The 25,869-nt window shown below is 46.0% G+C and overlaps 1 protein-coding gene across 1 annotated transcript in view; it reads right to left on the minus strand.

The window, feature by feature from the left end:
- Positions 1 to 25,869, minus strand: part of slco5a1 (solute carrier organic anion transporter family member 5A1) — a gene marked incomplete at both ends in the record, with an annotated part of 127,210 nt that overhangs the window by 17,328 nt on the left and 84,013 nt on the right. The window contains one exon of the mRNA XM_083662934.1: positions 8,138 to 8,302. Coding sequence (XP_083519060.1) covers positions 8,138 to 8,302 — 165 coding nt within the window. The remainder of the gene's footprint in view (positions 1 to 8,137; positions 8,303 to 25,869) is intronic.

The following is a 25,869-nucleotide window of genomic DNA, read 5'->3' on the forward strand; positions in this document are numbered from 1 at the left end:
ACAACACAGGGGACAGCTTGTGCAGGACAGACAAGACGACAACACAGGGGACAAAGGGCTTGTGCAGGACAGACAAGACGAGACAACAGAGGGGACAGCTTGTGCAGGACAGACAAGACAACACAGGGGACAAAGGGCTTGTGCAGGACAGACAAGACGAGACAACACAGGGGACAAAGGGCTTGTGTAGGACAGACAAGACAACACAGGGGACAAAGGGCTTGTGCAGGACAGACAAGATGAGACAACACAGGGGACAAAGGGCTTGTGTAGGACAGACAAGACAACACAGGGGACAAAGGGCTTGTGCAGGACAGACAAGATGAGACAACACAGGGGACAAAGGGCTTGTGCAGGACAGACAAGACAAGACAACACAGGGGACAAAGGGCTTGTGCAGGACAGACAAGACGAGACAACACAGGGGACAAAGGGCTTGTGCAGGACAGACAAGATGAGACAACACAGGGGACAAAGGGCTTGTGCAGGACAGACAAGACGAGACAACAGAGGGGACAGCTTGTGCAGGACAGACAAGACAACACAGGGGACAAAGGGCTTGTGCAGGACAGACAAGACGAGACAACACAGGGGACAAAGGGCTTGTGTAGGACAGACAAGACAACACAGGGGACAAAGGGCTTGTGCAGGACAGACAAGATGAGACAACACAGGGGACAAAGGGCTTGTGCAGGACAGACAAGATGAGACAACACAGGGGACAAAGGGCTTGTGCAGGACAGACAAGACAACACAGGGGACAAAGGGCTTGTGCAGGACAGACAAGACAAGACAACACAGGGGACAAAGGGCTTGTGCAGAACAGACAAGACGAGACAACACAGGGGACAAAGGGCTTGTGCAGGACAGACAAGACAACACAGGGGACAAAGGGCTTGTGCAGGACAGACAAGACGAGACAACACAGGGGACAAAGGGCTTGTGCAGGACAGACTAGGGGTGGGAATCGCTGAGTAGCTCACGATACGATATCGTCACGATACTTGGCCCTCGATAACGATATATCACGATACTGCGATACTGCGATACTGCGATATATTGGAAGACGATACATCACGATACCTGTGTAACAAGTGAAAAAAATACCTCTGAAGGCAAAAAATCATGTATTATGCATTTATTAGCAGAATTGACATGAACTCTCTGAGTTCACTCACTCACTCATACCATTTTCGATACCACGGAGGAAAAGTTACACATTAAGTCTTTTTATTATTACTATTAAAACAAGAAAACCTATATAACCTACCTACCTACCTATATAATTTCTAAAAGTAGATATTAATGATCAAACATTTCCATTCATGTAGCCTACAGTAGTTATGTTTTTGTTTCAACTACAAACATAAATAAAGTCAACTTGAAACTATGTTTCAACTACCACACACAGCATAATATTTTAGCCTGTTTATTAAAAAAAAAAAAAAAAAAAAAAAAAAAATTAATAAACATATCGATACTTGGCGCCAGTGTATCGATAACGTATCGCGGGTGGAAATATCGCGATAACGTGGGTATCGATATTTTGTCCCACCCCTAGGACAGACAAGACGAGAAAACACAGGGGACAAAGGGCTTGTGCAGGACAGACGAGACAACACAGGGGACAAAGGGCTTGTGCAGGACAGACAAGACGAGAAAACACAGGGGACAAAGGGCTTGTGCAGGACAGACAAGACGAGAAAACACAGGGGACAAAGGGCTTGTGCAGGACAGACAAGACGAGAAAACACAGGGGACAAAGGGCTTGTGCAGGACAGACAAGACGAGAAAACACAGGGGACAAAGGGCTTGTGCAGGACAGACAAGACGAGAAAACACAGGGGACAAAGGGCTTGTGCAGGACAGACAAGATGAGACAACACAGGGGACAGCTTGTGCAGGACAGACAAGATGAGACAACACAGGGGACAGCTTGTGCAGGACAGACAAGACGAGACAACACAGGGGACAAAGGGGACAAGTGAAAGAAAAAGAAAACATATCTGAAAGGAAAGAGCGGGTGAGATCAGATGAAAAAGGAGAGAGAAATTGACAGCAGCAGCGGCAGTAGCAGCACATAGGGAGTGTGCCGCTGAGGGAGTTGTGTGTGTGTGTGTGTGTGTGTGTGTGTGTGCGTGTGTGTGTGTGTGTGTGTGATGTTATAGTGCTATTTCTGTAGCTAAGTAGCTAATAAGCACGTAGCAGTGGCAGCCAGATGCAGACTGGTAAACTGTGATATTCCAAACAAGCTGCTTTTGCTGCTGCCAGGAATATAACCCCAGACTGTGTACAGCCCCAAAGCACAGCCTGCTTTATTGTCTATTTGACTCTAAGTGGGACCATCATTTACTAAATGAATCTATCACAATGAATCAGGTCCATGAGTTCATGAGTCCTGAAGGAGTTCAAGTAGGGGCGGGCGATATGGCAAAAATATCATATCACGATATTACGATCTCCAAAGTCTAAGACGATATCTAGTCTCATATCATGATGTGGATATAATATCTATATTGCACAGTTCAGTACTGTATCTCGGGCTCTTGTCTCGAGTGTGGGGACAATGGAGCGGAAGATGGGCCAGAGAATCAGAGCAGCATGTATTGCGTTCGATTTGCCCGTTGCACCGTTGTGACGAAAAGAGAGCTGAGCCAGAAGGCAAAGCTCGCGATCTACTGGTCGATCTTCGTTCCTACCCTGATAGCCTAGATACACTAGCCGACCTTGACAATCGTAGCTGATGAAGAGACTGGGGAGTTTACAGTACACGACTGGTTCATTAAGACTTTTTATCACGACTGAAAAACTCACTGAAATACATTACACGCCTGGAATCACAGATCAAAATACACTCCCCGACTGTGCACCCAGCAAACTCACGTCTTTCAAGTTATAAGACGGTATCGTCTTGAAGCCACAACACAAATAACCAGCAAACTGACGTGACCATACTAACCATACGGAAGCTAGACATCATTTTAGTTTCAAAATAAAAGCGTTAATGTATTACTGCATGACTCACTACGGGTTAAAATCGACTTTTCGACGCCACAACATTACGTTAATTTAAAACAGGTTTCTATGCAAATGTGTTCTTTATTTCCACTTTGGTACTTTTATTTTGAATTTCGTAACTGGAAGTTTCAGTTTTATTCTTTCTGACTTAACCGTGAGCAACCGGCATAGCGTCTTTGCTTCTGTCATTCACGTGTGCCTTGGTATCAGAAATATCTATTGTATGAAGACGAGCTATTTGACTGCTTTTGGCTCATTGCCTCCTAGTTTTTCATTGGATATTGACGGGATTCCACATGCACGTGTGAGTTGAATTGAGTTGAGTTGAGTCGTTGAACCAGTTTACACTACAAGAGAAGTTCAAACATGTTTGATATAATCGTTGTGGCTCCGACTGGCTCTGACTGGAGTCGGGAGGCAGTTTACACTTGACCATTAGAAATCTGTACCCATAATACACTAACAGATTTTGCTGCTAATTGGCATAACAACTGCCCACAACAACTGCAGACTACAGTCAACAAAGACAGACTGAGCCCAACTGGAAATCCTATGTAAAATCGGAGGAAAACTCTTGTAGTGTATTTTAGGTATCACCTATGGTCATGAAGGATGATGAGCGAAAGAACAAGATCGAGGATACAAGCTGCAGAAATGGGTTTTCTCAGGAGGGTGGCTGGCATCTCCCTCAGCGATAGTGTGAGAAGCTCAGTCATCCGTGAGGGACTCGGAGTAGAGCCGCTGCTCCTTTGTGTAGAAAATTGAGGTGGTTTGGGCATCTGGTGAGGATGCCACCTGGTCGCCTCCCTAGGGAGGAGGTGTTCCAGGCATGTCCAGCTGGGAGGAGACCACGGGGCAGACTGAGGGCTTGGTCGGTGGAGAGATGATATCTCCACGCTGGCCTGGGAACGCCTCAGGATCCCCCAGTCAGAGCTGGCTAATGTGGGAAAAGGACGTTTGGGGAACTGCTACCTCTGCGATCTGATCCCAGATGGATGGATGGGACCATCATTTACATGAACATCAGGCTGTATTGAAGAAGACTTGAAACCAGTGATTGAGACCATCAACTCATTAGGAAAGTGTTTACTGAGCTCATAAATCTAGTGAGAAGTAGGGTCATTTTCTCATTGACTCCTTTTTGCAGCCATAGACTGTATAAACAGGTGATTGATAAAATAAATCACCCCCATACAGTTTTCCACAATCCACCCTCTGCTCCACCCTCTGCCGATCTGGGGAGAGCCGAAACTGGCTCCATGCTTCCTCCGAGACATGGGCAGTAGCCAGCCGCTTCTTTTCACCTGACAGGGGAAGCTTCACCTGTAGGACATAGCACGTGGGAGGATCATACTATTCCAACGAGTTCCCCTCCCTCCGAACAGGCGCCCCGAACGACCAGGATATTGCATGTTTTGGTGAGGGGTTCCTTCCTATATGAAGTAAGCCCCCAGGGGGCACGGGGGAAGAACATGCAAACTCCACACAAAGGCCCTTTTGACGACCCCACCCGGACGGTAGACACTCGAGGACATGCGGATGGGCACGCACTCCTTCAGCGCGCACAGCATCCCAGGTGGGAATCGAACCCAGGACCTTCTAGCTGTGAGGCGACAGCGCTACCACTGAGCCTGCGTGCCCCCCCCCAATACAGTTGAAACTTTTTTTTAACTAGGCTGTTAACACATTCACTGCCAGGCGTTTTTTCAATACTGTAGTTAGCTTCTGCCAAGGTTTTTTTTTGAGGATTCTGGCTCATCTTTCAAGAGCCGAGGATTATTTTCTGTTAGGATTTTGTGAACACAAAATATGTCAAAAGAACTAATAGAATGTGTGCTTCCTCTGTCTAAAAGAGTTAGTTTGTAGAGTTAGTAGTTATGTAAGCATTAGCAGTTGAATACAGCATGGTTTCAGCGTCTGAAAATTTAAGCTGAGATAAACGGCTTTTTGTGAAATTCGATAGAACAGTCACTTTAACCATTCATTTTTGGCATCAGTAAGACGTCAGACATCTAAACAATAGTTTTGAACAGTAATTTCCTCCATAACAGCAGGAAACCCCCCTCTCCTTCAAACTCCTCCCTCCGTGTGTGTTCTTCTTGGCTGCAGCGGGCGTGTCACAAGCTCGTTTCTGCTGCTGCTGCTGCTGCTCCTGTCTGCTGGCGGCCAATGGGCGAGTCTGGATGGGGCTCGCTCGTTTCTTGGGGTTTCGGTTGAGAGCTTTGATGAATCTTTTGCGATTCTGGGCTTTATGCTGCGTGTTTCAAAGTGTGTTCCACCCAGTCTATTTTTGGAACCCCCCACCGTTGTGCGCCACCAGTTGTGCTCCAGCGCGAAAGCGTTTTCGCCTACAGTATGAGAATGGCTTCCTCAAGCTTTTCCCTGCAGTTTTGGCTCGGATTTCAATAGTCTGGAGAGCACTGTCGCCACTTAGTGGGTCGGTGGAATGGGTTGTACACGTTCGGTGGCTCCAATATTTATATAGGAGATGTAAAAGGGTTAGATCCACGTCCCACCGTCAATTTTTTTTTTTTTTTTTAAAGACGAGATATCTCGTCAACGGCAGTCAACCGTTGGATTTTTTAAGACGAGATATCTCGTCAACGGCAGTGAACGTGTTAACATGTAATTTTGTAGATTTGAACATGGTGGGGGGGGGGGGGGGCGTTCTATGGGAATTTACTCGCTTTTGGAGCCAGCCTCAAGTGGCCATTCGAGGAACTGCAGTTTTTGGCACTTTTTTGGCATTTGTTTAATTTCTCAGCCCCGGAGGTTAACGCTTGCATAAAATGCATCACCTGCTGTGCGCCAGAGGATTTCCTCAAGAAAAGAAACCCCCTCTCCGACACAGAGGGTTCAGAACAGCAAACGTAAAAGCTTTGGTGAACTAGGTTGAATAACTATTGTGTTCTATCGACCGACATGGAAACAGGTCAGATTATTAATACTTTATCGCTCTTGGTTTGGTCCGGTCATTCTTAAAAAAGCAAGTGGAAGGATCACAGCTGCTCAGTCCATCTGGTGGCCCAGAGAGTCATGGTGCTCCCGTCAACAGGAGTGCCCTCTCCTCCGCCTCCTCTCGCGTCATCGTCGCATCCCAACAGCTTGGCATCGTTTGGGTAGCCATGGCAACTGCACCACCCGTTTGCCCTTACCCCTTGTATCCTGGCAACAGGCAACTGAGATGAGGCAATGGCATTGTGTGCGTGTGTGTCTGGAAATGACCATAAGTTAGTGAGCAGACTACACACACACACGCACGCACGCACACACACACGCACACGCACACACACACACACACACACACACATTTTGGTTTCATAGCTAGAATTTAGTTTGCAATCAATCTTTGCTGCAATGAGCCTGGGAGCAGATTAGTTGTCACTGGATCAGATGGGACTGAAGGATGAGATGAGTGGTTTGTACACTGCACAGTATGTGATGCACAAACTACAGGCAGAGCCCAGGGGTCTGAGCGTGTGTGTGTATATGTGTGTGTGTGCGTGTGACGCATGCAGTCAATAGAGACATGTGTGCTTCAGTCAGGGGATGTACTGGTATCTCTGAATGAAAAGCTAGCAGCTATGAGTCATAGTGCTGCCCCCGCTGGCTGTGATCGGCATGTGCGCGTGGGCAGGAATGCCAGAGTAAACAGGTGCACAATCTGTATAGTAACACGCCGCACTCATGCTGGTGACCAACAGCTCAGCATGCATGGGATTTGTGTCAAGATTTGTAGTTCAATTTGAATTTGAACAGTAGGATGTTTATTTTCTTTTGTTAATAAGACACAGTTCAAAGAAAATACATGCTTTTGAAAAAAACATTTTTTATTTATTATATATATATATATATATATATATATATATATATATATATATATATATATATATATATATATTTAGTGAAGTTTTGGTCCTTTTCTAGGCCATTTAATTGCACTATGAAATAATGCATTTGCATTGCATATTAGCAAATGAGCATTTAATTTGCACCGTTTGTTTGATTTCAAATCCTATCCCGCACTTCTTTCCCACTGCAGGAGACGTGTGAGAGGTTTTATAGAAGAGGATGGTGCCGTTTTCTCCTCTCTCTGTCCCCAAACAGTCCATCTTCCACGCCTCTATTGTTGACGTTTTTACGATATAGCTTGTTTTATTTCAGGTCGACACTGTGGCTTTGTTGTTGTGTGGACTCCACATTTCCTTCTACTGCTGCCTGTGTGCTGCCAAGGTTTTGTACTGCTTCAGGTGAGCTGTTTGTTCACTTGTTTTCTGCAAAAACAACTCAGTTTTTGCTAGACTGGAACACACGGGAAAGAACCTGCGGTCACAATGTTCCACAAATGACATGTGACTATTTTTTGACCAATCAAAAATGGCACTCCGTCCTAATTATCACGGGCCTAGTTTCCCATGGCCAGAAGACGGCCAAGTCAGGACACTCCCTCCCTCCCAGGGAGAGAGGCCGTCGCTAGGGATGGGAAGGTCATAGAGAGTTGGGATTCAAGGAGTAGGTAGAGGGAGTGGCTAGGGGGATGTGGCTAGTGGGAGGGGGTGTGGCAGGGGAAGGGGGCGGGGCTATGGAAAAGGGGCCGTAGCTAGGGATAGGAAGGTGGTAGAGAGTCGGGATTGGAGGGGTGGGTAGGGGGAGTGGCTAGGGGGATGTGGGTGGTTGGAGTGGGCGTGGTGCAATAAGACTGATTGGCCACACCACTGCGCCGTGGGCTTAAAGGTATTTGTGGTTGTCATTTTTTATTTGACAGTCTGCCCCGAGCCCCCCATTAACTCCTGACGCTGCTGTACATTAAGATGCTGCGGCGTTAGCACCGTGCTAAAAAGAACAAAAGACTGGAGTGAGAGAGAGTGAATGAATGAATGAATGAAGAATGAATGAGCTTTATTTGTTACTGTTACAAAAACAAGTTAAGAACAACGAAATTGAAGCAATCCCCTAGGTGCGTTAGACAAGACAATACAATAAGTCAAGGTAATAAAGATAAGGTATTAAAAAGTAACGAGGTACGAGGAAAAGTAACGAGGAATGAAAGAATGAATGGTTTATTTTTGGGAGAGAGAAAGAGAGAGAGCGAGACAGAGAGAGAAAGAGAGAGACTTACCGGTATATATGCTGGCGTTGGAGGCGGGGATACCAAACTGTGACTCGATGAACTTGGGGATGAAGGTGATGAAAGCGGTGACGATGGCACACTCCGCCGTGTAGGACAGGCTGACAAACAGGAAGGTCATGTTGCTGAGGATCCTCACCGCTGCCTTGGGGAGGTCTGAGGAGGGAGACAAGACCACACAGACTACTCCATCACTCAGGTGTGCTAAGTAACGCACAATCAGTACCTGTATCTGGCTCTTAGTCTGCCTCTCTCACACACACACACACACACACACACACACACACACACACACACACACACACACACACACACACACTCATAAACTTAAGTAGACTATAAATCCTTAGTGAAACGCTGTACTTATACAACAGACACAGAACATGTGTGCATCCCAAATCCCTTATGTCAGGTGCAGGATAAAAACAAGTAATTAACAAAGTAAAAAGGAATACTTAACATGTATAAATGCACACACAGACATCACAACCCTAACCTAAAACTAATTCTAACCTAAGCCTTAAAACAAAGTCTTAACCTTCAAACAGAGAAAGTGAGGACCGGCCAAAATGTCCTCACTGTCCTCACTTTCCTAAATTGTCCTTTCTTCCAAGACAAAACTCAAATTGGTTCCCACTAAGGTAGCTATACAAGAACACACACACAAGACGCACACACTTAAGTAGACTATAAATCATTCGTGCTGTAATTAACACATTCAGTGCCAAGGACGTCTGTGGACGTCCTAAAAAAAAGTAACGAGGAGTGCCAAGGACGTCTGTGGACGTCCTAAAATCATAATTCATATTATTCCATAATTCTGCTGTTTAAGGTCGTACCTAGCCAGTGAGCATGAATCCCTTCAAGGGATCACACGGCGCCACCTTAAACATCGTCACAGGAGCTGCTCCACCCACCTCAGATCCTTTACTTTGTACAGGAGACAGCGGAGAAAGTGGAAACCGATGCATGCTTTCTGCCAGAGCCGTATATATTGCTCTGTCTACAGCGGACAGTGGGCTCGGCTGCATCCGCGCTCACAACTGAGCTCTTATGCTTCTATCTATCTCCACACGATTTCCTAGAAAGCCAGCATCCGAAGCCGAACGGCCAAGCCTTTTCGTTCAGTCGCGTTTGCCAGCGCGCATCATTTCCTTCTTGATGGGCGCTGGGATCTGTCCGGGGCAAAAACGAGAAAACAAACTCTGTGCGTGTGGGAGGAGCCCGCAGCTCAGAGGTGGAGAGGGGAGAGGGGGGAGGGGGAGAGGGGGGAGGGGGGAGGGGGGGGGGGGGGGGAGAGGGGTGTGTGGCACACAGGCTTCACAGAAACCACACCACACGCCACCACATCAGAAAACACCAGCCAGAGTCAGTGAATGTGCTCGAAATTAGAGTGCAAAAGGTATTCATAAAAGGGCCTATATCTTGGAAAGTAAAAAAAAACGACAGAAAACCCTTGAAAGTGCACTTTTTTGAGAGGCTGTAATTTCATAATGGAACTGTCTAGAAACAAAATTTCTTCTTTGGAAGAAGCAGGAGTGTTCAATGTTTCATTAAAGTCCAGCCCCGTTAATATAGCCATAATAGAAAAAATTCTATAGCTGTTTTCAACTGAATGGAAGTGAATCTGGCACAGGCTCCAGACAATTTTACTGAAGCGCTGTGGCACTGAATGTGTTAACAACAGACACAGAAAATTATATATCCCAAATAAACCTTATGTCAGGTGCAGGACAAAAACAAGCAATTGATGAACAAAGCCAAAGGAATATGTGTTAATAACACCTATAGATGTTCCTCACACACACACACTCACATTGAAAGCTGGACTCAGCCCATGCCTCAGCATATCTGGAGAAGTGTCCTTGGTCTACAGCAGGAGCAAAAAGCAATACTGTGTGTACCCACACAGAGAGATGCGTGACTAAGCACTTCAATGCGCTTGGATTCCCATAGAAACCACATGCTTTCAGGTCATTGGTGAACAAAATCGAAAATGTCTAATTGTGCATTTTTGGTAGCCTGTCATCCAATTAGCCTATAGTCAGCAAATGTCTTTGTCTGTGGTGTCAGGTAATAACTGTCATTCTATCAAGTCCTTAAGAGACACAAAAACAAGCACTGCAAATTCAGCTCCAAGGGTGATGCCCCTTGCTTCATCATAATAACAAGGGCAAATGTGCCCTTTGTGTCTGCCGGAGGACAGCGCCCCTACAGTCTGACCGGGTCAACGCGCCCACTTATATTGCTTGTCACTCAAAGTCAATGTGGTTCAACTGTTACATTACTGTTACCGGGCAGATTGACCCCCCCAGCACCTACTGTCCACGTCATTGGCTGGTTGAGCAACACAAAGAAAGGGGGTTGGAAGCTTTTCTTTTTGCCAAAGGGTACATTGTAGGAGTGGGAATCACCAGATGCCCCACGATACGATATTATCACCATACTTATGTCACGATATGCTCGTATTGCGATATGCTAGTAGTGCGATATATTGAGTATTTATTTATTTATTTATTTATTATCTTTTTTTTCAACTTTAAATGATGTCCCCAAAGGAAAAAAACTTTGTCAACATGTGTTTTATCTAATCAGATAAAGTTTCCAGTCTGTTCATCTCACTTCAATCATTTTTATTGCAGCAAAATGGGATTGTCAAGCAGACAGACAGTAACCTGACGTTGCCAGATGGATGGGTTTGCTTCACATTCTGTTTCACAAACGACATCCATCTGGGTTTGGCCAAGCTACCCTGCTGAAGAGGGCGGTCACTTTTTTCAAGCTACTTGGCAGGTGTCACCGTCTGGGCGTGCCAACGCCAACCAATCAGATCGACTTGCCTTCATGACGTAGCAGCGGCAGCGCCTGGTAAACAGCTAGGAGGACTACAATTGCTAAATAGTTAGCATGGAGGTTGCAGATTTTTGCTGTTTTTGTAAGGTGAATATTGGGTGCAAACATTGACTATTCAATTTGCCAAAGGAAAGAAGAATAACTGCAGATGTCTGACTGAGGGTGAAGTGCAGGTAGGCCATTTTGCACATTAAATGTAACGGATTGGATTAACTGATGTTACGCTAACGTTAGCAACATTTGCGAGTTAGCTTGGCAGCAGCAATCCACAAGTAGCTAGCAGCCGCCCCGGCCCCTGGGCGGGTGCCGCCCGTGCCGGGGGCCCCTCTCCCGGCCGCGGACACCCAGGGCAGCCACCGCCCACGCGAGGGGCTCTTGGCGTGGGCAGTGGCTGTGCTGGGTGCCCGCGGCCGGGAGGGGGGCTCCCAGCACGGGCGGCGCCCGCCCGGAGGTTGGGGTGCTACGTCTGATGATTGATGATTAATGTTAATGTTAACAGCGATTAATTACTAACACATATCGTTTGTTTATTCAGGGAACTAATGACACGATATGACACCGAGTGGCACGCACCCTGGACGGCTAACGTCATGGAGACGCAACGCTCTCTTGGCTGCCTCTATGATCATGGCAATAACATCAGCCAAATGCTTTGATACAATATGATTTAACGCTACTATTTAGCATTAAGGACTGGTGAATTTTAGCATATCTGTCAGTGGAATGGTAGATGTTTACGCATGACTGGAGAATGTTATTTGCTTACCTTTGTGATAATAAACTAAACGGAGAAAAGACGCCCGTGTGGTGTTGTTGTTACATAATCTGCTGGTCTTGAGGCACGATTGGATAAAATTATAAGATGATGTAAATTCATAAAGATGTTGTCAGATGAATCTGCGAAAGGGAGCTGCCTGGAGCCCAGAGGACGTCAAGGTACCAAGGTATTCACAGAGAAGAGGAAAAACACCCTTAACTCAGTCATGGCCAGTTTAGGACTGCCAATATTTAGCTCAGGCCAAAGATTTTCATAATTGTTGGTCATCTTTCAAGACCCACAGTAAATTATCTATTAGCACCAAAGTGATTTGCAATACCTCAAAATGAAGATGTCCGTCTCTGGGTTCACCAGGGAAAAAAAAGTGAGCTTTTAGCATGTTCTGTACTCTACTTATAGCCATTTATATACACCCTGTTTTCACCAAAAAGGTCTCTCTGAGAAGAGAAATTGGAGAAAAAGGCATTTTTGTAAAGGACACAATCTCAGGCAGAACTCGCTCTCAATTCTTTTATTTTGAACTGTATTGACATCAGACATGTAAATATTATTCGTTATGACACAAATGACAAAAAAAAATATATATATATATATATACATGAAGTGCTTTTTTTACATTCAACAATACAGTTTACTCAGTGTGAGTGAGTGTGAATGTGTGTGTGTGTGCGGGGCCCATGTGTGTCTCTTTACATTACATTAGTGGAATCAACTGTGGAACATCATCTACACAGATACACCCTTGCAGCAGTAGAGTAACACACACACACACACACACACACACACACACACAGAGAGAGAGTTCTGTCCACAGCTGCTGCTGGATCGCACCTCCTTCCCAGGGAACACTATTGATCTCCCGGCAAATTAGCATAGGAGGAGAACACCAAACTGGTCTGAGATCAGCGTCTAGCCTCCTCTGCCTCTGCATCGTTGGCAATGCATATATATCAACAACAAAATGTGTGGCGAGGCTGCCAAGCTTTACGGGCTTCCCGAACTACAATTTTGCGTGATCGGTGTTTGAAAGAGCCTATAGTCACTTTCAATGTAATCCCGGCGGGTCTTCGCACGGCGCAAATGCGCTCTGAAAAATGGCTACTGTCTGTTGCTGTGTTTTCCTCGTTCTCCTCCTCCTCCTCTCGTTCGGGCTGGGACACAGGAACGGGGTCCGGTTTGGGTTTGGGACCAGGCGCTGGAACCGGATCGATCATGTTGGTCACGGGTTTGACTACCGCGAACAACTCATCCAGGTTCGCTGCCCTGCAGCAAGGCGACCAGCTCGTGCAGCGCGCCGAGGGGCGTTTCAATGGCGTTTCTCCTACTCTGCAACAGGCAGCGTTTCTCCGTTTTCTGTTATTTCCTCCTCCTCCATTTCAAAACAACAGCTGCGTAGTTGTTTGTTCACGTGTTGTCGGCTTGTCTTTGAGGCCAGGGACCTGATACCATGTCACAGGCTGGGGAAGTCTTTGAACTACGCTAAGCTCTAATAAAAACAAAAACACGTCAAACACGTATTTGGCTGGGAGGCACATTCCTGATAAGACGTTAAAGACGTATATGGCCAGGAATGAGTTAAGTACACCATGCAGCATGTATTTGGATATAATCTCAAACTTTAAGAATGGTTCCTTGTTTATTTATTCCTAGTATTGGCTCCCATGCCGTTTGTTTACCCCCTATCTAAAGTACAAGTGCAAAATCTTAAGCTATGTTCTATCGATAAACCAATTTCTCGAGTAACATTCCAAAATATCAGACATAAAGGAATATGCTTGTGAGAGCTATATTCACACTTCACAGTATAATTTATGCAAGCGTCATACAGGGGAAAATATCAGATAAACTGATTGTTATATCCTGAGATCTTTAATCTCGCCTGTATAACATAATATGTCACTCGGACTTAACGTGGTTTATTAGACAGCAGCCAACATTCCAATCATGCCAGTCATAGAATACACTGGGTTCAGCTACGGTAACAATAAAGGGACAATAAATCACACTGATCTTTGCAGTTCTGTGTTGATTAGCTAATATTTCAGTGGCATCTTGATTAACGTTATGATTTATTTCTATTTGGAACAAAAATGATGGTTTAACAGATTACTACATGTTTACTGGGCAGTGGTGAGAAGGGCTTTGTGTTTGTGTGATTCTGGCGTGATTGGCTAACGGCTAGCCATTCACTAGCCTTACAGCTAGCTGATGGCTGCTAAATTCTCCCAGCCTAGCAACGGTCTGAAGGCTATCTCCCCAAATTCTACAACAATGTCTTGTTTACTAACGTACATAGTTGATAACGTTACAGCAATACAGTTACGGTTTCGTACTCACTGTAAGATCAAGTGTTTAACGTTTATGTTAGCTTATTGTTTTGAATAGAATGTTTGACCAGCCCACGAGCTAGCCTCGGTAGCCGCCGCCATGTTGAATAGTGAAAGAACTACAAACGCACAGGCTGTCAGGATCGGAGTTAGACATGTGGATCTATTCGCGGGTAGTTGAGGGCCACGGGAAACTTGGTAGGTCTTGAGAAGCTGGGGTGTTGTGGAACTTGATGGCTGGGGCTGCACAGTTCGAGGTTTTGGGAACGGTTGCAGAGATTGCAGAGCTTGGTATGATCCTTGATGAGAATTTATGAATCACTGGCGAGGACCTGTAGGAACAGGCCCTTATAGATGTGAATATGACATCACCTGTGTTATGACATCACCAGCGAAAGGCATGAAAGACGCTTATGAATCATGACATCATCAGTGATTGATGACATCATAGTAGGAATGACGACGTCAAAGTAGGAATGATGACGTCATCCTAACAGTACCCTCCCCTCAACGGACGTCACCTGGCGTCCAATGAGGCCATCAAGGATGGCATCTGGGAGACAAAAAATCCGTAGGTTCTGGTGGAGGTGCTCTTCCGCAGGTGGTTAGACGCAGGTGGTTAGGCCCCAAAGGGGGTGTAAGAGAGTGAGGTGCTCTTCAGCAGGTGGTTAGATGCAGGTGGTCAGACCCCAAAGGGGGTGTAGGACAGTGGAGGTGCTCCTCCCTAATACAGGATATCGAAGCCATAGATGGACCGATACGTAGATAGAACTTCCACCGGGTCCGGTGGATCCTCTGGGGCCGGCCATCCCCCGGGGCACGATCCAAACACGGGAGGCTGGAGACCATCAAAAGGGTCAAATGCCGCCGTCACCGAAGGCAGAGCCGCAGGGGGATCTGACACAGCGAGGCCTGCCCTCCCGACCTGTAGTTTGGGGGGGTCCCCCACCGTCTCCTCCTTTAAACGCCTCTTATTTCTTCTTGCTCTTGACCGAGGGCTGGCGACACTACGGGGACCTCCCAGCATCAAGCTGGAACCTACGTGTGGGTCAACAACTGAAATTGGCTGCTCCTGGGGTACGGGTTCAGACTCGGCGAGGGGAAGGTCCACAGGTTGTGCCTCAGGTACGGGTTCAGACTCGGCGAGGGGCAGGTCCATAGGTTGTGCCTCAGGGCCAGCAGACTCGGAGGCCCCCTGCGGGGGGACGGAGCCGATCTGCAGGCAGCGATTGAACTTCCCCATGAGACGATCGACAGTCCTCTCCAACTCCCTAACCCTCTTGGCGACACACTGCCACTCCTGGGTCCTGCAGGGAACGCTACCCAACCGTACAGATCTTTCGGCTGGACACGTAGAGTCTTGATCCACTGAGAGTACCACGGGCCGGCGAGCGGTGGGACCACTTACTGGACGCCGGGAGCAGGAGGAGAGGTAATGCCCGGCTCGACCACAGTACAGGCAGCTCCGGGTGTCCAAACGGCGCTGCCTCTCCTCTGGCGTGATGCGAACCCTGCCGGTCAGATCACGGTACAGATGGCTGCTGGGACTCGAATGTGGCTGCCCCTGCTCTGGGATGACGCGAACTCCCCCCCAGAATATGCCCTTAGCAGCTGGAGGCGGCCGAGAGGCAGAGCTAGCTACTATGACATCATAGTAGGAATGACGACGTCAAAGTAGGAATGATGACGTCATCCTAACACAGGCGCTTCTCGGTGGCGTCACACCTGGTCTCGCCTAAAGCCCGCCCGTAGCTCACGCTGATTGGGTCGCCTGGGCGCGGGCCGGTTTAAACTCCAATCTTGAGCCGAGTTCAGACGGAGGTGGGATTGTGACTTTGTGGAACAATGCCGCCCCCATCTGGTGGAGTCAGGCTAGACAGACAGACCAACACATAAAAACCTGTCATAAATGTTGCATAATGCACTTGACATTTTGTATAATAAAATATCACGATACTTGGCATTCGATATGATACGATATATTGCCCACAAAATATCACGATACTATGCTGTATCGATCCCCCAGCCCTAGTACATTGTGGTTTCACATGCCCTCCTCCCCAGGCAGGGAGTGCAGGGTCTAAACAGCGTCCCTGGAGCTGGTAGGGCTTCAGTGTTTTGCTCTGGGGGAGTTGAGATCCCTGCTGTGGACACGGTCGTCTGGCTTGTTCTGTTTATCCCGTTGCCATCAGGACCCAGATCCAGATAAGTGACAATCACATTGAGTATGACATAGAATTACCCAGAGTTATTTATCATTCCTACATTACCATAATGATTTCAGTGAAAGCCACCTGAACCCGGGCCATAATAAAGCCATGGACCCTCAGAGTTTCTCGACAGTCGCTTTTATTGCTCCTAACAAGCTCACAAGTGATTGCCTTGTCCACAGCCACACAAGGGCTTCTAATCACACCTATGCAGAAAGTCATTATCCCTGAAAGATTTCACATAATACAGTGTGAGCAGGGAGAGAGAGAGAGAGGGAGGGAGAGATCATAAAGAGAGACAGGAGAGAGAGAGAGAGAGAGAGAGAGGGAGAGATCATAAAGAGAGACAGGGAGAGAATAGCAAATATCACATTTGCATCTTTTATTGCATGCTTGATAGTTCTCAAGGCCAAGAGAGGTCCTTCAACTGAAAATAATGATGGCACAATTAAAAGGTGCAACGTACGTAATGTGTCTGTGCACAGGAATCTTCTTGACTGAAATGCTTTGGAACTTTGGTGGCTCATTTCCACGACTGAAACTGTGTTGTGTGTGATGCTTCTCTGCTTCTCCATCACTGACCTGAACTAAGTGTGGGAAGGAAGATGAGGGATGACAGCAGCAACCAAAAGGACTATTTATAGTGACTCGTCACCTAGCCTGCCACTGTGATCAATTGGAGGGAGGGGAGGGCACACAAAACCCAAACATTGCAACCAGAATTTTAGATTTTACCCTGAAATGCTTACTCTCTTACCTCAGCTGTTTTTTCTTTATGTGTGTGTGTGTGTGTGTGTGTGTGTGTGTGTGTGTGTGTGTGTGTGTGTGTGTGTGTGTGTGTGTGTGTGTGTGTGGGGGGTGTGTGTGTGTGTGTGTGTGTGTGTGTGTGTGTGTGTGTGTGTGTGTGTGTGTGTGTGTGTGTGTGTGTGTGTGTGTGTGTGTGTGTGTGTGTGTGTGTGTGTGTGTGTGTGTGTGTGTGTGTGTGTGTCAGGGGGATTATGAGGTTGGGTGGATGAAGCTAAGTATGATGACTTTATAGTCATAATTAAATATGACGAGGACATGAAACATTTTGATCTTGTGACTCGAGTTCATTTGCATTTCACCTCAGACAAGACAGGACACTGCTTTTTAAGTCTGACATTTACCTAGATTTGCTAGAAAGATGAACAACATTTCAGCTTTTCGCCAAATAGGGTACCGTTTCATGATGTCACTAGGTTGACTGTAGAGTACAGCACAGTACAGTAGAGTACAGTAGAGTACAGTACAGGCTAGTTAAAGGAGAATTTCGGTTTTTTACACCACGGTCCTCATTTCCAGCTTAAAATATTATGTTTTACTCACCGAAATAGTTTGGCTTCATTCGGATGCCCACGGAAGATTTGAGCTCCGAGTAGTCTCCTCAAACAGGCTATAACGAGAGCCTGCGGCGAGTGCGGGGCATGCTGCACACGCTCTCTAAATGACACTTTTTCTGTCAGATCACGGTTCATTATGGTTGTAAATATAATTATTTAGCGAATAGCTAGAAGCTAAGCTAACATCAACACAACAGTCAATGTTGATCTGCCCCGGATGGGGTTACAGTGCCCATCTTCCCCCTCTGTGAAACCACACTTCTTCAGAGAAACCACAGAAGGGGGATACGCACTGTAACCCCATCCGGGGCAGATCAACGCCGACTGCTGTGTTGATGTTAGCTTAGCTTCTAGCTATTAGCTAAATAATTATATTTACAACCATAATGAACCGTGATCTGACAGAAAAAGTGTCATTTAGAGAGCGTGTGCAGCATGCCCTGCACTCGCCGCAGGCTCTCGTTATAGCCTGTTTGAGGAGACTACTCGGAGCTCAAATATTCCGTGGGCATCCGAATGAAGCCAAACTATTTCGGTGAGTAAAACATAATATTTTAAGCTGGAAATGAGGACCGTGGTGTAAAAAACCGAAATTCTCCTTTAAGTGTTGGTAGTAAGGTTTTTGAATTCTAAGGGACTGGGGGTAAAAAAAAAAGGGGGGGGAGGGCATCTTGATTTTATTTTGAGTACTGGGGAGGGCAAGGTAATTTATTTTTAGATAGGACTGGAGGGCATATAAACTATTTTTTTCTTTTCTGTTTTGCATTAGTTTGCAATTGCATTGTGTTTCGCTATGTAGCCTATATCCACCTACCCCCACGCAAATCGTTTCTTCCTATTTGGTCAAACTTCTCCTGCTGGCTGAGTGCCGCTAACAGCCGAGGAGACACTGGACTCTGGAGGACAATAGCCTACCCACATGGATTACTCCCGTCAGTTACTTTCTCATGCATATCCGGAGAGCTAGCGCTATTTGTTTCGCCGGAGCGCACCTAACACCAACATTCTTTTCTGCACATATAGGCCTTTGAAGAATATTGTTCTCATAATTTTGTGTAGGTTAAACACAGTAGAAGGCTTGCAGTCACGTAATGGAGGAGCTCTTCTGATTGACATTAAATGGATTAAAATGGCACTATATGATCGGTGATAATCAGGTATAGTAGAGCCGCTGCACATTTAGCAGGGCAGGAACCAAATCAATATCTGTCGTGCATATTATAGGCTATTTCTATAAAGAAATCACTGAAACATTGCTGCCCTTGCTATACGCATATGAAGAATAGGCTACACTTGCAATCCTATGGCTCTCACCAATGGCCGTCGCACCAGATATGACGGCTGGGTGATAAAAAGTTAATATTGCCGTTTTATTTTTAAACAAACAAAGTTGTGTATGAAAATAGAAAAGGGTGAACTTGTGGGTGGGGGAGGCCAGATATTTTTTTTTAACAGGTGCAGGGGGAGGGCAGAGAGCAAATAATGTAAATGTCAGGGAGGGCACTTGATTAAAAAAAATGATATATCAGATTTTACCCCACCCCACCCCAGGTAAATATAGGACAGTCACTAACAGGCTCACAGCATGTGCTGTTGTGTTTCTGACTTGGATTGTGGTTGTTTTGATTCATCAAAACTTTCAAAATCCTTACTACCCTACTGTAGAGTCAACCTAGTGACATCATCAAACAGCGCCCTAGTTAGCAAAAAGCTTAAAATGTTGTTCATCTTTCTAGCAAATCTAGTAGGTATATTCATGTATTAAAGAGGGTATATTTCGGACTTGAAAGCAGTGTACTCTCTTGTCTGATGTGAAATGCAGATGAACTAGAGTCATATGATCAAATGTTTGAAGTACTTGGGCGTCTGGGTAATGTAGCGGTAGATTCCCTGCCTATCAACACGAGGGTCGCAGGTTCGCACCCCCGTGTTCCCTCCGGCTTGGTCGGGCATCCATACAGGCACGATTGGCTGTGTCTACGGGTGGGAAGCTGGAATGAGGGTATGTGTGGGTATGGCTCACATGCTCCTCACACAAAGAAAAGAACAACAAAAACACAGAGGCTGGAATTAGGTAAGGAGCACCGTCTTATAGCCGGTCCCAGGCTGGGCACCGTAGTCCAGTGGTTCTCAAAGTGGGGCGAGGGGACTCTCAGCGGTCCTTGAGGGGGTTCCAGGGGGTCCCCAGCAAAACCTATTTTCACTATAATTCCATCCATAAGTAACACAATGACAGAATGTAGGACTATTTTGGTCATGAGTTTCATGCACGTAATAAAACATCTAAAGGGAAAAAAAACGTATCAGACGGGGGACCCTGGGACAAAATCTTATCAAATGGGCGTCTGTGGTAGGGCTGCTCGATAAATCGATTTTGAATCGTAATCGAATTAATTAGTTAGGACGATGTAAAAAAAATGAAAATCGTAAAATCGATTTACCCTTTAACTAGGGTAATTACGTTACGGCGGGGCGGCTCTCTCTCATGTACGCGTGCTGCTACTCGTCCCTTCTCCCCACTGTAAAGTCTCTCTGGAGGCTGTGACTACTGCTGGCTACTAAAGACAGCAGCAATGAACTTATTTATATTTCAACGCCTCCAAAAAGCACAGAGTGTGAGCACTGAGCAGCATGTTGCACTGCGGGCTGTGCAAGATAACGATTACCACAACACACACACACACGAACACAGACGTTATCACGGGACGCTGAAATGCTGCCTTTATAGTTCACATAACAACAAAACAACACATGAGGCCACCGAGTAGCTTATGCTTCTTGGCTGCAACATTACCAGTACTGACCGTGTCTGTCTGAATTTCCTCCTAACTGCTGCTATCGCAGTTCCCCGCATACCTGTTGTGACTTTGTGTTATTCTAGTACAAATAACTCAGAGCGCGGGTGGTCGCTTAGACACTGCAAATATAATTACGGTATATAATTATGTCACAGGCACATGCTACAGGCAAGAGTCATCGAACCAAGAGTATCCCTCCAACAGAGCACCGATTGCTCGATCAAATCCACCAGTGTCAAGTAACTGCAGGTTAGCAAGCAACAGCCAGGAAGTTAGGCATAGCAAGTTAGGCTAAAACAGGAAGTTGGGTTGTTCTGCCTTCAGAGTAAAAGCGTAAATTGTCACTTATGAAAGAAATTGGGTAAAAAAATGCTCTGCAGGGCAACAAATGTTTAGAGAAGTATAATAGTATAAAAAAAATTGAAATTGAAATCGAAAATCGAGTTTTGAGAGAAAAAATAGTCAATTTTATTTTTAGTCAAAATCGAACAGCCCTAGTCTGTGGTCTAATTTGTGTCATTTTAGGGGTCCTTGACATGAAAAAGTTGAGAACCACTGTTGTTACGTGCCGTAGTCCCTTCATTTGGGCATAGCACCTCAGCGCAGGTTCATCTAATCTTGTTCTACAGTAGGTGGATAAAATGCTAGCATCTGTTAGCGTTATCCCAGATCAGAGGTAGCATGGTGACTCTGGGGAGCTGTGTTGTAATCTTGTCAGGATGGAGACAGATGGTCAGGTCCTGTTGATGTCTAAAGCAGCTGCTCTCAGCCTCCATCAGACGGACCACTGGCTCGGAGTTGCCACGCTTGCTTGCTTTCATAGAAATGATTTGATGATTCAAACGGTTTCAAACCATTTGTGTTTGCCCATAACATTGTGTGAAAAGAGCTTGTATTAGCATAATATTAGACATTGTTGTAAAAGCACTGAATATTATATGTTGTGGTGTTTCATTCCACAAAGCTGGTAGTCTAAGCAGTGGAAGCGACCTGAGCCTAAGTCCCGAACATCCGGATTTAGCCAGACTCCTGGACAGTGGATTTAGCCAGACTCCTGGACAGTGGATTTAGCCAGACTCCTCTTGGACAGTGGATGTAGGCAGACTCCTGGACAGTGGATTTAGCCAGACTCCTGGACAGTGGATTTAGCCAGACTCCTCTTGGACAGTGGATTTAGCCAGACTCCTCTTGGACAGTGGATTTAGGCAGACTCCTGGACAGTGGATTTAGCGAGACTCCTGGACAGTGGATTTAGCCAGACTCCTCTTGGACAGTGGATTTAGGCAGACTCCTGGACAGTGGTTTTAGCAGACTGCTGGACAGTGGATTTAGCCAGACTCCTGGACACTGGATTTAGCCAGACTCCTCTTGGACAGTGGATTTAGCTAGACTCCTAGACAGTGGATTTAGCCAGACTCCTGGACAGTGGATTTAGCCAGACTCCTGGACAGTGGCTAGGACAGTGGATTTAGCCAGACTCCTGGACAGTGGATTTAGTCAGACTCCTGGACAGTGGATTTAGCCAGACTCCGGACAGTGGATTTAGCCAGACTCCTGGACAGTGGATTTAGCCAGACTCCTCTTGGACAGTGGATTTAGGCAGACTCCTGGACAGTGGATTTAGCCAGACTCCTCTTGGACAGTGGATTTAGCCAGACTCCTGGACAGTGGCTAGGACAGTGGATTTAGCCAGACTCCTGGACAGTGGATTTAGGCAGACTCCTGGACAGTGGTTTTAGCCAGACTCCTGGACAGTGGATTTAGGCAGACTCCTGGACAGTGGATTTAGCCAGACTCCTGGACAGTGGATTTAGCCAGACTCCTGGACAGTGGATTTAGGCAGACTCCTGGACAGTGGTTTTAGCAGACTCCTGGACAGTGGATTTAGCCAGACTCCTGGACACTGGATTTAGCCAGACTCCTCTTGGACAGTGGATTTAGCCAGACTCCTGGACAGTGGATTTAGCCAGACTCCTGGACAGTGGATTTAGCCAGACTCCTGGACAGTGGCTAGGACAGTGGATTTAGCCAGACTCCTGGACAGTGGATTTAGTCAGACTCCTGGACAGTGGATTTAGCCAGACTCCTGGAGAGTGGATTTAGCCAGACTCCTCTTGGACAGTGGATTTAGGCAGACTCCTGGACAGTGGATTTAGCCAGACTCCTGGACAGTGGATTTAGCCAGACTCCTCTTGGACAGTGGATTTAGCCAGACTCCTCTTGGACAGTGGCTAGAACAGTGGATTTAGCCAGACTCCTGGACAGTGGATTTAGTCAGACTCCTGGACAGTGGATTTAGCCAGACTCCTGGACAGTGGATTTAGCCAGACTCCTCCTGGACAGTGGATTTAGCCAGACAGACTCCTCCTGGACAGTGGATTTAGCCAGACTCCTGGACAGTGGTCTTGCTTTGCTAAATCCTGGAGGATTGAGGGCCCGTCCCATGGCGAAACCCACAATCCACCAGGGCTCTGATGTAATCTTTGTGAGTCCTCACTTGACTTCCTGCCAGTCTGTCATCTTAAGGACTGTGGCTAAGTGGCTCGCACACAAGTCAAGTGACAGCAGATGCTTTGAAGGAAAGTTATTAAGAGGCATTACTCATTCTAATATTCATCATGCCTATTAACCACCATTACCTTTATTTATGCTGTTCAGTTGCAATCACAAAGCCTCTGTGGCTCATCTCATCTCTCCTGCCTCTTTCTAAAGTAGAGCTATTGACTGCTGATTCAGCACTGCAGACTGAGGGCTGTGCCAGATGCTTTGTTAACGCAGCTCCTTACCATCTATTGTCAACTTGAGTCTGAACAATGGCGTCACCCTGGGGTCAAATATACAGTAGTGCTTGTCTTGTGTCCTCATCTAGCAGAAGATGGGAGCGAAAGACATGCCTGCCATTCCACAAAGAGTGAAAGAAATGCTAAGAATGATTTGCAAATAGAACTATTTAAGTGTCTGAATTGCACCCTATAATCAAAAACCCATCATCCACACATTCATGCATTGCTGAAAACTAGCAAAAAAATGCTACCTCGTGCTCTGAAGGGCAAAAAGAAAGAGTGCTTGGTGGTGAAAACAGCTACTTCACTGCAGAATACCTTTCATGAAAAGTGCTGAATTTGTCCTATAGACAAACACAAACACACACACACACACACACACACACACACACACACACACACACACACACACAGAGAGAGAAGGACACAGAAACTGCTAAAATACATTACTGTACCTGAGTTTGCAAAACAGCCCATACATCCTGCTGGGACAATTAAAAGTGCAATATAGCTATAGCTGCTCACCAAGACAAAATCCTCTCTGCTTTGCTGCGGGTGTTATTCAAACCTGACAGCATATCTATGAGTTCACCAGTTCACTGCTATTGAGCATGATGAAGAGTGTGTGCGAGCAAATGTGTGTATGTGTGTGTGTGTGTGTGTGTGCGTGTGCGCACGCGTCTGTTGCGGTGTGCGTCTGCTCCTGGGAGTGGAAACGTGACTGGGTTCCCCTGAGAGCTCATTTAAAAAGGGAGAGAAATTGTGTGACTGAGAGGAAAAAAGAGAACAGAGGAGGCTGGGAAACACTGGAGCAGCATTCAGCAGCTTAACCAGGGAACTCTCCCAAGGAAAATAAGGACATATCTGGCATATCTAGTTCAGCATAAAATACATAAATAAATGTTCTCGCATAAATGCATGTAGGTGTATAGGTGCATGGAGCTACAGCATGTTATACTTAGTTCCATGATACGTTGTACTAGTAGTGTGTAGTACTGCAACTGGAGTGGAATTTTCATGTTTTCACTTCACTTGAAGGATTTCATCCTTTATGAGTTGAGAAGATTCTCTGAACTCTTCAGCTCACAGAAGTCTTTCAAGAAGACCCATTGGATCAGGTCAAAAATGCATTGTCATCAAGCTAAAAACAAGTCTGTGCAAAACTTGACATTTTGGAGATTTTCAGCCGACAGCGCCATTATGTGACTTTTAGCCATGCCCTCTACTCATTTATTGTCGTAGTACAACTATAATTCAGAAGCCTCTGAAACTGGCTATCTTAAAGAGCGTGGTGCAGGTAAAGAAAATAAAATTATTTACAGTTAGGACTCAAGATTCTTATGAAAATACACCCAAAAAACAAAAACAAAATTAAAACATGCCCCCGGGGCAGAAATATGGAGAAAAAGGTGGCATTATAATGCAAATGTTTAAAAAAATGCCATCTGTGCAGATAACACCTGTGACAACTACTGTACTTACTGTAATAATAATAATATACAGTCAATGTGTACAACAGAAAACTTTCCAAAACACCAGATGTACGATAATTACCGTATTTGTGCGATAATCTACCACCAAACCCAATAGCATTTTGACCCTCTGTCTGGTACGATAGTTTGACACTGCCCAGAATGCATTTTGGCATTGACAGGAGAAAAAGAAAACTCTGCTCCATTTCCCCCCCAAAGGCAACTGTTTACACTTTACTGTTTGCACTTTATAGTTTCAGTAGTCTAACGTAACTAGTAGAACTAGTTGACCCCCTAATATGCAATCGTTTTTTCAAATGAACGCCTATTTGCAAAGATACATTTGGTACCGACCATCTCAGCTCGTGTGAGCCGGCTGCAGAATGGTCTGAGGCGGATAACTTTATGGTGGGAGACGGACACAAGTGGCACTCGCTGGAGCTCCAGAGGAGAGCAGTTTCAGCTACAGAGGGGAGGAGTTTTAGCTGCAGAGGGGAGGAGTTTTAGCTACAGAGGAGAGCAGTTTCAGCTACAGAGGGGAGGAGTTTTAGCTGCAGAGTGGAGGTGATGTACTGTAGTGAGTGTCCTCTCAGCGGACAGACCGGGACAGACGGTCGGCGTACAGAGGTAATGTTCCGAGGGAACATTTATTGATTATTGTGTATTAAAATCGTCACAGGTGTTATTGCTAGATTTGAGGGTTTTTATGTGCGTGTGCCAGATGCTTCACAAAAACCAGTCTAGCTGCAGCTATGTGTGGGGGAAAAACAAAAAACAAAAGAGAATCCTAATTGCTACATAAAAGTCCCACATATTAATGCAAAGTGGTGTCTAACCTGCATCAGAAATCTTGAATCTTGAACAGTAATTTACCGGCGTCATTCGGCAACTGCTGGGACAACCTCCTCCATCACCAATCAATAGCATCTTCACAGGAGGTCTCAACGGAGCTTCCACTATTAGATAAGAAGACTAATCCTGTCCATTGATTGGATTATGTCCCCTTTGCACATCGATAGCATAACACAGCTCCACTATGTAAAGCCATTTGCAACCTGTAGGAGTCCAGGGCTCGAACAGGAAGTGAAAGAAAAGGAGTCATTATGGCTGACCTGGTACGGGAAGTGTACCACCATGGACC

Source organism: Poromitra crassiceps, assembly GCF_964638095.1.
Source record: "Poromitra crassiceps genome assembly, chromosome: 2".
In the NCBI taxonomy this organism is placed as follows: Eukaryota; Metazoa; Chordata; class Actinopteri; order Beryciformes; family Melamphaidae; genus Poromitra; species Poromitra crassiceps.